We start from the raw sequence: 13,734 nt of genomic DNA, 5'->3' as shown, positions 1-13,734 counted from the left end.
AAAGAAGTGCTCACGAACACAGATTTACACACATTTGTGGAAACTATTTGGGAGAAAAAGACCTTTTGTGTACATAAACAAGTCTCTGGTTTGTTGAGTTCAGCTCATGGAAAATAGCAACAAAAAGAGAAGTGTTGCATTTATATTTTTGCTCAGTGTACAAACAAGAAGTGTGCAGGATTTCGTTGCAGAGCAACAATTAGCTTAATATCTCCAGTTAAAGTTCATAGCGACTACACACACACACACACAAAAAACCCCCACCAAGTAGCAGTTCTACTTCCTTATCATCCCCTGAATCTTGTCCTCTGAGCTGTTCCCACAACATGCGACTCTGATGCTATCAAACACAGCCACGTAGAGTATCGGATGGATGCACATGTTCAGCGTTGCCAGTCCTTTGGACACTTGGTACATGTTGTAGATCCAACAGATGGGCTTGTTACGGTTGAAGATTCTCCTATACAAGTGGGCGATTTGAGAGACGTGATAGGGCACAAAGGAAACGGCATACAGGACGATCACTGATGAGACTAACAAGGCAACTTTGCGTTTCTCAAGCGTTGTTATGCTGACATTTTCCCGCACCACCCGGATCACCACATAGTAGGAAGTGAAAGTGACCAGAAAGGGAAGGAGACAGCCAAACACAGCCAGAAACAATTTGTAAATCAAGAAAGGCATTGCGTCGTTCATATTTTTGTCACAGAACGACACGCATAGAGTCGTGTTATTCTTGTCGTGACAAACGGAGGCGAATTTCAGCACGGGGGAGGAGATGACCCCAACAATGACCCAGACGACCACGCTGACGACCTTGAGATGAGCAGGCTCCACGTAGGAGCGAGCAAAGAAGGGCCACTTGAGGGCCACGCATCTGTTCACGCTTATCGCCATGATGAAGAAGATGCTCACGTTCAGATTGCACGTGAAAAGGAACCGCTCGGTTTTACACACAGCTTCACTGAACGGCCATCGTTTCCCGAGGGAGTAGTAGACGATCAGCAGAGGCAGGGTGAGGACGTACAGCAGGTCACTGATGGCCAGGTTACAGGACAGCACGACACCGGCGTGCCAGTTCCTCCGTTCCTTGGTGAGCAGAAGCCACAGGGCAAACAGGTTTCCTGCCAAGGCCACCACAAACTCCACACCGTACACCGCCGGCAGCACGCCAATCTGAAACCTCTCGCAGTCGGAGAAATTGACTGCCATCCTGCCTTCGGCTCCAAGTTCAGCTTCTGAGCAGCTGTTCAAATAAATCATAGCAAGAAATACATGTAAATAATAGGATGATTAAAATTACTACATTTAATAGGTGGCATAAATCGTCAGGTTAAAGCCCCAATTTATTTTTATGCTGTTAAATTACGAGAGTTGCAGAAAGCAGAGTCAAATATAAAAACATAATTTTATGGAATGTGGATAAAAATAAAAAACATCTTTATCTTACCTAAAGGCAGATGTTTGTGCGTGCTGCGAGACGTCGAGGACGCAAACAAGTCGTTTCCTCGTGCCCCAGCGCTCATTTCACAATTTGCAAAACGGAAACTGTGACGCCAGAAACGGAAACTGTGACGCCAGAAGCTGCATTTGCAAATTATGCAATAAAGACATGGCATCTGTGCACGACAGAAATCACACTCGCAAACAAAAAACAATTTCTTACAAACAACACAGTTAAGTTTTGCCAGCTAGTCTTGGGTCACTCAGTTTGAGGACGACCTACTGGTAATTTACACACGTCCTTCCATTTCTTGATGGATTTGACAAGAGCTGAGGATATTCAGGACTTCGGGAATCCGTTTGTATCCGTCCTTACATGTACATTTCTATTATATTTTGTCCAGTTTGAATTAGGACGATGACTTTGAAAGGGATGAACTGGTTTTGAGTTGCATATACAGGATTAACGAATTTATATTGACCACAACTGATGTGCGACTGCAGCAATAGCACAAACATCTGAGGGAAATAACTTTATATAGGCTCTGTAGGTGTTTATAGTATCATTACATGCAAAGGCCAACATATTCATTTTACAGATCAATGGTTACTACTGGGGGTGCACAGATAAATCGGCGCTGATTTCCTTAATTTTGGGAAACTGGCCGATACTTGCATGAGAAACAGATTTTTTTTAACAATTGTCTAAACTTCCTTTATATTTTAGAGCACTACCTCATGGCCAGTTAAAACAAGTTTGTATTATTTCTAGGATATTGTTCAAGGGTGTGTTTTTTAATAAAATAATTGGAAAACTGAAGGTGCATTGTGACCTTATAACACCTGACTGTGTTGCTTATCAAACAAAATTGGTATCGGCCGGTCAGACTTTTTAGAGATCGGCCAGAACACTGCACCCCTATAACAACAGTGAGTTTGTATTCTGACGTAACATTTTACTGATGAGATCAACAACTCAACAGAAAATGCAGCCAGAAATGCTAAACTAATGGAGTTCTATCAACTTTGCCTTTCACAGAAACTTAAATCAATTAACTGGGCTATTCACTCCACAACTGTTTTTAAAACATCTTTACTCGACTAATGCTCCTCTTCAAATCTTTTTAGAGATGCTCATTTGTGCAACAATCAGAAAACAACCCCCACACACAAACACTTTGTTCTCAACAGACCTAACAGTTACTTTTACTTGTTTCAAACTCTTGATTCTGATTTTTTTGCATTGAGGGGAAAAACATTTATTCAATAAAAATTTGCCACAATCATTTATTTCTCTCAAGTACGCTTTTTAAATTCAGACGGTAAAGAACATCATTTGAATTTAAATGGCACAGAGAAAAAAAAACTTTTAGAACTTATTTATAAAAATGTTCACTTAAGTTCTGAAGTCCAAACGAATGTAAATACTGACAATTCAAATCAGTATTTTTTATTTTACAGTCTTATTTGTCTCATGCTCCAGCTCGGGCTTCACCTGGTTAATCTTTGCTGCCTCCTGCTGGTTGAACCCGGCACTGCACCCAAAGCACAGAACCAGAGAACAGTTCAGCTTTTTCTTTTCTTCTGAGAGAAGCCTGGATTTCTTCCTGCGCCTTTATTCTTGAAACCCGACTGGTTTTTCTGGCCTTTAGATCTGAATGATTTGTCTTTGTTGTTTTTCTTATCGCCAAACTTTTTCCCACCATATTTATTTTCCCTCTCCCCACCTTTCTTAAAGCCAAATGCTTTTCCTGGGGGGAACTTTTTCTTTCCAAATGTTTTCTCCTCATCTCTAGATTTGGGGGAGAACTTTTTCTTTCCAAACATTTTTTCATCTCTAGATTTGGGGGAGAACTTTTTCTTTCCAAACGTTTTTTCATCTCTAGATTTTGGGGGAAACTTTTTCTTTCCAAACGTCGTCTTCTCATCTTTTGATTTCTTCCACCCTTTCCCATGTCTGTCTTTTCCCATTCTGTCTCTGCTTTGTCCTCCTGCACCTTTTCTATTTGGCGATTTGGAAAACGTTTCTTTGGAGGACGCAACGGGAGACAACTTCCCCTTCTTGGTCGGCTTGTGAGACTTTTCGGAGCGTCGTCTCTTTTTGGCGCTCGGGAACATGTCTGCACAAAAAAAAAACAAAAAAAAACATTTAGTCAATAAAAATAAGCACTACATTAGGGTTTACAGAGCATGTTTTATATGCACCTTCATCCGGTTCTTCCCCCACAGCCTGTCTGTAATACTCCACATCATCATCAGATTCGACAGCAGCTTTATCGTCCTGCGCCCCTGGATCTTCCACCTCGCTGTCCTCTTCAGCCTCAGCTAGTTTCCTCTTTATGCCTTCCAGGCTCTTCTTCCTGACAGACAGAAAATATTTAGTTTTTATACTTCAAGTGAACCAAACAGGAAACACGTGAAGTTGCTCCAAACCCAAATTACTTGTGCTCGTCCCGCTTCGCTTTCTTCTCTGCAATATTCTGTTCCTGTTGTTTTTGGCGTTCCCCCTTTTTTTTAACCTGGGCTTCTTTTCTTTTCAGGATCTCCTGTATTTCTTCCTCCGTCTTGGTTACTGTAAGCAACGTACACAAAAATATTCCTGCTCAAAAACGGTTTGCGTCGCGGGTGCATAAAACTGAAATAAAGTCCAGACGAATCAGATAGCGTTTACTTTTAAAGAGAAATCATACGAATCATACAGATTGCATCATCATGTACATCTGAGCATCGAGCAGGATTAAATTAGGACTGCCGTGCACTCACTCAAGGAGTGGTAAAGAATGTTCCCGTCGCCCATCCCCTCCTGAATCTTTATCAGCTGCAGAGTCATACGAGGACCAACCTGAGGACAACGAAATACGATATTTAGCCGACATCAAAGCTCACGGGTGCGTTAAACATAAGACCCTTACGCACTTCGGTCAAACGGACGGCGCTCTGCTGTGACGCCATGTTGCCCCTTCCAGAGTAGATTTGTGGAAGTTCAGTTATGTTGTAATCTCCGTCCGGTTCAGCTTCACTTTCTGAAAGATTTGCTCCCCTGAGACATGTAGACAGCACTTTAAATATTAAATACAGACCCATTCTGTAAAAGATAAAACACTACAAATGTAAAAGTAGCAAACTTATCAAGATAGGACTAAAATAAAAATATCACATAGTAGGGAAAAACAATTCTTCATATTTCTGTTAAACTAATTGTAAAGAGTCATAAAAGGAAGGAGTGACCAGATTCAACCATGTTTATCTACAGAAAGTGCTAAAGTGACTAAAGAGTAAAAAGGGTGGGTGATGGGGGGGGGGGGGGGGGGGGGGGTGTCAAACTGAAACTTACCAGCCATTATTTGTTTACCTCAGACTTTGCTCAACCTAATGTAGACCAATCAATTTTGACAAGATTCAGCCAAATACTTTGTTTACATCGACTGTGGACCCACATTTCAGAACTGATTCAATAAGTCTGGAGACTACTGGAGGAAACTTTTAAACTTATCATTTCATATAACATATTTTTCACTGTATAAGTTGCACCTTTTGGCATAAATTTGCAAGTCCTGCAACTTATACACCGAAGTCACCATACACCCCCCCCCCCCCCCATATTTATAACCCAATTTTTGGCTGAGATCTGACGATTTCATTCATTCTGACATGGAAAATATTGAACACTACCATTTTCAGCCACTAGAGGGCTCTTGAGCAGTATGGCAAGCCAAGTGTCTCATTAATAGGTAAAAGTGTCTATTAATGAGACACTTGGCTTGCCATAAAGAGCCAACTTCGTCTCATTCTGGAACTCCTGGAGCAAACGTCAAATCAGCTGCATTTCGCTGCCCAGGCGAAATGCAGCTGATTTGACCATTAAAGTTCATTTATTAAAGAAAAGTTAAACTGAGACACACCTTTATTATAACGTCGAGCAAACAAATAATTGTTTAAAGTGTTAATCTTGTCCTCCCATGCATGCTCCCGCAGCCGTTATTTGGCAGCCCGTCGATTTTTGGCACAACACCGGCCCACGTTTCCAGGTGGTCAGCGGTGACGCATATTAGATGCGACTTACACGGTGAAGCGATACATTTATGTTTAATAACGTATCTGGACTGACGTGACTTATAAGGCCGTGCAATGTGTATAGTGGAAAGTACGGCAGTTCTGTATACATTTTTTTGTTTCACACTTTGCAATGAGTATTTTAACAAAATAACTTAATTTCAGCAACAACTGAAGCTTACTTCATGAGCAGCTCACTGATGTCCTCAAACTTGTTCATATTGGGGAACCTCTCCAGCATCAGCTTCTTTACGCCTCGGCTCATCCCGACAGGAACAACCTTCAGGCTGCTGCAGGTTAGAAACACGACCACTTTAGTAAACCTGACTGGACGCAAACGGACGACGGCGAGCTGCAACGTGAAGAGGCTCATCAGTGCGTTTACTTTGGACGTACATCACGGAAACATCAAGTCAAGAGTTTATCATCATCTGAGCCCACCACTCCACCGAATTATTTCTAAAACTTAAAGCCACATTAATTGTAATACAACTTAGCTCGATTTAGAACACAAAGCAGCAGCACACCAGCGATGCAGCTGCATAAACTTTCGCAGCTTAACTTTACGGCACAAAGATAATATTAAATTCTTACTTACTAATGTCGAAATTGTATTTCTTGGGACTCCGAGTTGAAATGAAGCAGCACACACCTCTTGATGTCGTTTAGATTAACCTGAACAGGAGAAAAGAATCATCAGTTCACCTCAGAGAAAAGCTCGCCCTGTGTTCATTAAAAAAAAAAAAAAAAAAACCAAGGTATCAGAAAGCGTTTACTTATGAAAAATCTTCACACTGATTCAGAAGACTATACTTTCATCATGTCTGCAAGGTTCGTCCATCTTCAATTACAATGCAACAAAAAAATACAAGTTCTACTACAGATACCCTTTGAACGTTTATTGAAGGAAACATGTGCTGGAACATGGTGGCCATCAGTTTGACGTGCATGCCATCCATTCCGAAGTTGCTGAGGATAAGTAGTGGATGGTGTGTGAACTGCTGCTCGTGCATCCTGTGCTTCTTCAGAGACGAAATCACGTCTTTGACGAGAGAATACTGGAGGGGAAAAAAAAAGGTTTTAAATAAAAAGTGGAGAAAAACATTGCGTGTATATTGTAATGGTGCACGGGTGCATCAGTGCGTTTACTTTAGAAAATATCACATAACAATCAAATATTTAAATCTCATCACCTGAACCCATCATTAGATCAAACTAGCTTTGCTGGTGTATTAAAATATTTACCTTAAGGACTTTGAAATAAAGCATGGGACCTTTGGGAAGTCGAGTAACTCTCTGCAACAAGAAAAAGACGGTTGGATTAGAAAAAGCATGAATTGAATATAAAGGATAAAAAAAAACACGTGTTTTTGAGCTGACCGTCTCACCATGGTGACACTGTTGGGAGTTTTACCAAAGATGATAAAGTGTGACACTCCCAGCGGTCCTGCTACTGATGCAAAATCTTTAAGGACATTCCTTTTTCGAACCTAGATTATAAAAAAAAAACCAGTAATAATGAGTGGGTGACCATGTTCAAAAAGTAGTATTCATGTATCTCAATTTAAGAAATGCACGTTTTAGGTCGCCTGCTGAAAAATTTCACGTCAAATCCAAAGTTTCAATATGAAGTGTCTCCCAGAAGTTGCAGACAGATGTTTTCCAGACCTTCAGCGACTCTGCGGTGAAGGGCTGCATGACTCTCCGCATGTCCATGACGAGCTGACCGACGTTTTTCCCAATCTGACCCCGGTGAAAGACGAAAGAGTGGGGCACAGATCTGTACGCATGCTCTGCCACCTGGTGGGCTTCTTCTCGGGCTTTCTTCTGAGTTTTGGTCTAACACAAACAAAATACAACCATGCTTTTGTTAAACACACTTCTCAATGATGCTAAGCTAGCACAAGCTAAGCTAGAGTTTAACGGAGGTTGAAGCAATGCTAACTTTACTGTCTACAACACCATAGACTATTTTTCAGCAACATAACCATTTGAGTTGCGATATAATCAAACAATACCGTATTTAATAATTTAGTCTAAATTTCGTTGATTAGCCGTTAGCTAACATGAAGCGGAGGCTAAGCGCACTCACCTTTGATTTCCCCATGATTTAACTCGACGCAACGCTGATAAAATTCTTTGAAAAACTCACAATAATTTTTGCGAAAGTACACGTAAGTTAAATTAGGTTATGTTCATTGTTGCAGCAAAATCTACAGTAAAACGGGAAACTTCTACTCGCCAATCCTTCCACATGGTACTCTCACGGTGTAACACACTAATAGGTCCGTGTTTCTCAAACTGAGAACAGTTTGTTCCGAGCTGATCTGGTTTATCTGCCCTGCAATATTTTTCTTTGACCACCAGAGGGCAGAAAAGTGACGTTTTATTTATTTACAGCACAGTACTGTGATTCACAACCCTGGTCCTCAAGGAACACTACCCTGCATGTTTTAGTTGTTTCCCTGCTACAACACACCTGATTAAGTGATTTAATTGCTTCATATTCAAATTACTTCATATTAAAAAAAATGTATGCATTATTTATGATTATCTTCTGTTGTCGTTGTTGTCCATTGTTGTCATCACTCTTTGTTAAAATTCAAGTCGCTCTTGTAAATGAGTCCCCGAGGCTCAATGGGATTAACCTGCATAAATAATGGTTGAATGAATGAATATACAGTATTCCAGTATTTCATCGTTATGTCTCTTGAATGCTTCTAATTAAACTAAAATAACTTCCACAAAATGCCTTCAATACAGCCATTTAAACACCAGCGGATCATTTAAGACTAGAAATCCAACAACAGATGCGTCAGAGATTTGACGGAAGTTGAAGCCACATCACATCATCACATGCAAGTTCAGTTCTTTTTGCAGGCTCACGGGGTGGTGGAGAAGGGAGGAGATATCCAGATTCCTACACTGAGCAGAGCTAAACAACAAGCACTGGGAGGAGACATCACTGGGAGAGTTTATTAGCCGTCTCTCTTTTTTTTTTTTGTGATACTGAGCCAGAAACTGAGCAGTGCAGCTCCATCACAAACCCAGTCATTCACCTGACTGAATACAACTGACAACTCTGAGCTTTAAATCTGAAGAAAGCTTCTCTGTTTCCTGTATGAAAAAGATGAATTTAATGTATTATGGTGCTGTGAGCTGCTGCTGAACACTGGAAAAGGAACAAAGACATTCAGCATCTGCAACGGTAAGTTATAAGTATTTCTAAACATTTATCTAATCATAAAAAGTGTTAAGTCATTTAAACCATTACTTAGCATATTATTCACTTCTTGATGTATCCAAACTCACAGTAATAATTGTTGTATTTTGCAACAAATAAGATATTATTTGATTTCAAGGTTTCCAGTAGATTATTTCAAAGAAAAAGTTACATTTTTTAAAAGCCATGTGTCCGTTTTCCCTGTTTTTTTTTTGTCTTTGAGTCTTGCGGTTTTGTTAATTGTGAGTCGGAGGCATGTTGATTCTGTCTGGTTTGTGTTGACTGTTGTCTCTTTAGTGTTGACGTGCAAAGTTTCCAGCACGTAGGAATGTGCATACTTTCAAAGGAACATCTGGTGAAGAGACTTAAAAAAAAGTTAAATCATGTTGGAGATGGTCGAACCTTGTTAGCCCCTGCTGGGTAATCATAACTTCAGTAATATATACATTTTTTACTCCTTTACCAGGGTGTCCTCAGGTGTTTGAGAAATCCATGGATTCATCACTGACAATAAGCCTGAGCATTTTTCTCACAGTGTGTGTGAACACACCAGAAGTTGTAGGACAGATGGTTGGAGGCAAACAATCACCACGTTCTTCAGATTCTAAAGCAGAACGTTGCTCTTACACCTTCATTGTTCCGCAGCAGAAACTGACAGGAGCGCTGTGTTTGAACACGCTGCCATCTTCGCCCAACCGCTCTGATGTGGCAGCTCTGCAGGCGCAGCTCAAACATCAGCAGGAACAGCTGGACAAGCTCCAGCGCCAACTGGAGCAGGAAGGGTCTCTCGCCATGGAGGTGAGAGCCCTTCGCAAAGAGAGCAACAATATGAACTCTCGCATCGCCCAGCTCTACGCCCAGCTGCTGCAGGAAGTCATGCACAAGAAGGACCAGGCTTTGGAGCAGCAACGGGTGGAGAGCCTCCTGCTCAATGCTACAACACAGGTGAGCAAAGAACAGCGCAAAAAAAGCCACATCTAAATCTCTTACCAGCTCATCTTTATGTTTGCTGTGGGACACCTCAGGCATTACAGGTGTCCAGTAATTACAGGGAACTGGAGAAGAAATATGGAGCCCTCACCTCCACGATAAGCTCGCAGAACCAGTTCATCAGCAAACTGGAGAAGCAGTGCCAGCGCAGGGATTCCAGCTCTCAGGTAAGACACATGCTCTTTATGTCTGAAACATGTGCTCCGAGGGACAAGAACTGTGTGTTCTGTGTGAGCAGGTGATGACAGATCCAGCAAGCATCCAGCCTAATGAGCATCATAATTACAGCTCTGAAGCCAACAAAATGATCAGTGACGTTCAAAGGGACCAAAGCGCTGCCTCAGCACCGCAAGACAAAACAGGAGGAGATTCCCCGCACGCTCCGACCAACAAGCCTTTTGTGAGCTTCCCTGTCACAAACTCTCCAGGTACTTCAGTGTCAGGCAAATTTCAAAGTAGCACCTCATTATACTCCAAACTGCATTTTTTTTTTCTTCCTCATCTTTATCAGAGTTATTTAAGAGCTCAGATAAGCAGCAGAAGCTGACGGAGTCAATGACCTGCTGGTAGAAGTCTTATCTTCTTGGGAAAGCCTAAACAACGTCAAAGCTGCTCTCAGAGCTCAGGCGTCGTGATGAAGAGCCCAACGTTTGCAAATGTTTTAAACATCCCCAAAGAGCAGAAACTTGCCTACTTTGATTAAAAAAAAAAAAAAAAAAAAAAATCCAGAGTATAGAGGACTGGAGCCGATGACAGACACAAAATGACTCATCAGCACTTTCTAAAGCGCTGCCACATTGCGCTCATGTGACAGTGCTTTCCATGGCAGCTCATTGGGTGTCATCACTCCATGTGGGAGGTATTCTGCTACAAGTTCATTTTTACCAGGGCCTGTTTCTGAACAGGAATCTGAAAAAACATGCCTTTGCTCCAGCTAGATAAACTGAAGCTGCAGAACGTCTTTGATCTTCTAGACGTTAAGGCGACTTTACAAACTGTTACCATTCCTTTGAAATAGATAGCATTTAAAAGTTGTGCATTTAAAAATAAATTTTAAAAAAAGTACGCTATGTCTGCATATTACTGGCACGTGTTTTCTTGGTTCAGGGCCGTGGCGGGACTGTCAGCACATCCTGGACTCAGGTGAGACCACCAGTGGGATCTACCTGCTCCGCCCACTGAACACCAACCGCCTCCTGCAGGCCTGGTGCGAGCAGAGTGGTGATCTGGGAGGGTGGACCGTCATCCAGAGGAGACAGGATGGATCGGTTAACTTCTTCAGGACCTGGGAGCAGTACAAGGTGACTTCATACATCTTTGAAGCTCGGAAATCGAAATGAGGGTGATTATTGTTGGACTGTGGTCCTGGGGTCAACAGCTGAAGTAGAAAATATGTGATGATGTATGATGATTGATGAATATGGGCATTAATGAAAGTATTGAGAAAATAATTACATTTTAAAAGGCCGGCTACCAATTGTGTACTTACAAGTTACATATCCAGTACGTAAAATAGCATGTACAAGGCAAGTACATAATATTCACAGGATTACTTACTTGGTACATACTCTGTACTCACCTGGCTTGTAGGGAGTATGTATATTATGTACACTAGCACAAACAGGTTTTGTGTATGTTACTTAGGAATGTGCCTGATACATACTGGGAACTTACCAAGTACTTATCAACAGTAGCGCATACAGAGTACATGTTAATTACAGAGTTTGTGCCGGGTACGTACTGGTTATATACCTTGAAGCTACAGGGACAGGGTTGTATTATGAAATTACAGGTTACCCTGTACATACAGGGCGGCTGTGGCTGAGTGGTTAGAGCAGTCGTCCTCCAATGCAATAGCTGGGGGTTCGATTCCACCAGCAGTCACATGCTGAAGTGCTCCTGGGCAAGACACTGAACCCTTCACTGCCTCCGATGTGTGTCCCATCAGTGTATGAATGTGATAAAGCACTGATTATTCTTTGTACAGAAATAGTAGAGTGCTGTATGAATGGGTAAACGAGAGCACAGATTGTGGTGTAAAGCGCTTAGAGTATCTTGATAAGGTAGAAAGACGTTATATAAGTGTATTTACCATTTACATACAAACTACACACCTACAGTGCATGTACTGTATCACATACATCCTTTGTACTTAGCCAAGAGGTACCTGGTCTTTCTCTGGTATGTACTTGGTACTTGTCTGGAATGTGCCATATACATATTTACAGTAGCACACCAAGTACTTCTAGTTACATATCTAGTATTTACTAGGCACTTACCTGGTGTGTACTGTTTATATACCTGTTTTCAATGAGGACCACAGGGTATTATGAAGTGCCTTGTTACTTGCAGGCTACCTGGTACGTAACAAATATGTACTTGGTAAGTTAACTTGGTTTTCCATTAAAACTCATTTGTTTTTCCCTAAAAGCTAAAAGACACAGTATTAATAAATGGATGACTCAAGGGTCACCAGCTGCAGATTTTATTTATTAGTAAAAGTTTACTTTTCGAGTAACTATTTTATATCAGACTCCTATTTTTAATTATTTGTAAATTTTGAAAACTGCTGTAAAGAAACTTTACAGGGAAGAAAGTAGGGCCTTTTAGAAAGCGGGTCTAAATTAGAGCTTTGGTGTGTTGCAGCAAGGCTTTGGGAACCTAAACGGGGAGTACTGGCTCGGTCTGGAACACCTCTACTGGCTCACGAAACAAGCTAAATATAAGCTGCGGGTGGCTCTGGAGGACTGGCAGGGCCGGCACGTGTTTGCAGAATACGACAGCTTCCGTTTGGAACCAGAGAGCGACTGGTACCGCCTGCGTTTGGGACAATACCAAGGCAACGCAGGGGACTCCCTGTCATGGCACAACAACAAGGCCTTCACCACTCTGGACCGGGACAAGGACAGCTACATGGGTCTGCTCCTGCTCTAAAGCTCTGTGTTCTGGAATGACTATACGTTCATGACCATTTCTGCTCTTCTGTTGTCAGGTAACTGTGCTCATTACCAGAAAGGAGGCTGGTGGTACCACATGTGCGCCCACTCCAATCTGAACGGTGTATGGTACCGAGGTGGACATTATCGAAGCCGCTACCAGGATGGAGTCTATTGGGCTGAGTTCCATGGAGGTTCCTACTCTCTGAAAAAAGTTTCCATGATGATCAAACCCACATAGCTGCACAGGTCCCTCTTGCAAAAGAGATCTTGATTTTAAATCAGGTTAAATAAAGGAAAACGAATGAAAGAAAGAAAGAAACAAATGCATGTGGATGACACAGAAAATAAAGATGACGATATGAGCACCAGCAAGTGTCTTCAGTGTTTCTGCTTTATAAATAAAATGTGTGCTTAGGTCTAAACTTGAAACCATTTGGTAAATAACCTGTTAATTACCAGACAGTGGCTAGGGTTATTGCAAAATATTCTGTTTCCCACTTTGTTCCTAATCAAACAATACATTAACATCATTTTTAGGCGGTGTGCAATAGGTTTTGAAAGGATACTATCAGCAGCTGCACAGAATGCTGCATGGGTGGAGGAATAACCATCAACAGTTGCGCCACAAAGGATTTCCTGTTTCCTGGGCGTTCATTTTCCCCATTTAGCTTTCTTTGACTACCTATGTAACTGTCAGAATCATCTGTAGCACCAGATCTGGGCCAAGATCCAGTTTGTTCCATCAGAAAGCTGGACCTCCTCTGGTCCTTCCTGGTTCCCACCTCTCCTCCTCCTGCATGCTGCTTAAGGATGCTGCCTGTCAAGATGCTGGGGCTTCTGCTCACATTGTCTCTGTGTGGTGAGTGGAAATGACGAGTTATGAATCATAAACGTTGGACAGTTTGTTTGATTTTAGGGTTAGGGTCGCAGGTTACTGAGATGTTGGGGTTATTTGGTTTATTGTTGTTTTTACTCACTTTTTGTTTCGATAAGCACGCACGTGCTGTGAAATGAAAGGAAGAACTTTTTCATCTCGACAGGATGATTCAGGAAACAACTATTTGGACAAGTTATCTTTGAGGTAAT

General features: G+C 41.7%; 3 protein-coding genes across 4 annotated transcripts; 1 reads left to right on the top strand and 2 right to left on the bottom strand.

Moving 5' to 3' along the window:
• Nucleotides 1-263: 263 nt before the first annotated feature.
• p2ry11 (purinergic receptor P2Y11) lies at nt 264-1,212 on the bottom strand. The gene has a single exon (XM_037689101.1). It carries the CDS (start codon nt 1,210-1,212, stop codon nt 277-279), a length of 936 nt encoding a protein of 311 aa, XP_037545029.1. The 3' UTR covers nt 264-276.
• Nucleotides 1,213-2,555: 1,343 nt separating this feature from the next.
• On the bottom strand, nt 2,556-7,788 carry ppan (peter pan homolog). Of its 2 annotated transcripts, XM_037689099.1 has the most exons (13): nt 7,589-7,788; nt 7,165-7,335; nt 6,885-6,986; nt 6,742-6,792; nt 6,384-6,554; nt 6,095-6,171; nt 5,679-5,786; nt 4,360-4,483; nt 4,207-4,285; nt 3,886-4,015; nt 3,649-3,803; nt 3,320-3,563; nt 3,147-3,275 (listed from the first exon to the last, which is right to left on the bottom strand). In XM_037689099.1, exons 1-13 carry the CDS (start codon nt 7,601-7,603, stop codon nt 3,236-3,238), a joined length of 1,467 nt encoding a protein of 488 aa, XP_037545027.1. In that variant the 5' UTR covers nt 7,604-7,788; the 3' UTR covers nt 3,147-3,235. The 2 variants fall into 2 exon arrangements, with proteins under 2 accessions (XP_037545026.1, XP_037545027.1); XM_037689098.1 differs by having other exon boundaries at nt 2,556-3,563.
• A 1,423-nt stretch (nt 7,789-9,211) lies between these two features.
• angptl6 (angiopoietin-like 6) lies at nt 9,212-12,996 on the top strand. Its single transcript, XM_037689100.1, has 6 exons — nt 9,212-9,664; nt 9,745-9,876; nt 9,948-10,137; nt 10,817-11,010; nt 12,356-12,626; nt 12,702-12,996. The coding sequence occupies exons 1-6, from the start codon at nt 9,212-9,214 to the stop codon at nt 12,884-12,886; spliced, it is 1,425 nt and encodes a 474-aa protein (XP_037545028.1). The 3' UTR covers nt 12,887-12,996.
• The last annotated feature ends 738 nt before the right edge of the window (nt 12,997-13,734 follow it).

Source organism: Nematolebias whitei, chromosome 15 (assembly GCF_014905685.2).
Source record: "Nematolebias whitei isolate Nwh7 chromosome 15, NemWhi1, whole genome shotgun sequence".
Taxonomy (NCBI): domain Eukaryota; kingdom Metazoa; phylum Chordata; class Actinopteri; order Cyprinodontiformes; family Rivulidae; genus Nematolebias; species Nematolebias whitei.
Note: the sequence above shows the minus strand (reverse complement) of the source record. Positions and strands in the feature narration are given on the sequence as shown.

Excerpts from the sequence above, each read along its gene's own strand:
- ppan (XM_037689098.1), bottom strand. Across the intron at positions 6,987-7,164 it reads TCACCGCAGAGTCGCTGAAG|GTTCGAAAAAGGAATGTCCT; the intron begins GTCTGGAAAACA and ends TTTATAATCTAG. Across the intron at positions 4,484-5,678 it reads ATCAGTGAGCTGCTCATGAA|GGGAGCAAATCTTTCAGAAA; the intron begins GTAAGCTTCAGT and ends TACATGTCTCAG.
- p2ry11 (XM_037689101.1), bottom strand. The coding sequence starts at position 1,212 with ATGGCAGTCAATTTCTCCGACTGCGAGAGGTTTCAGATTGGCGTGCTG.
- angptl6 (XM_037689100.1), top strand. The coding sequence starts at position 9,212 with ATGGATTCATCACTGACAATAAGCCTGAGCATTTTTCTCACAGTGTGT. Across the intron at positions 9,665-9,744 it reads TGCTCAATGCTACAACACAG|GCATTACAGGTGTCCAGTAA; the intron begins GTGAGCAAAGAA and ends GGGACACCTCAG. Across the intron at positions 12,627-12,701 it reads GGACAAGGACAGCTACATGG|GTAACTGTGCTCATTACCAG; the intron begins GTCTGCTCCTGC and ends TTCTGTTGTCAG.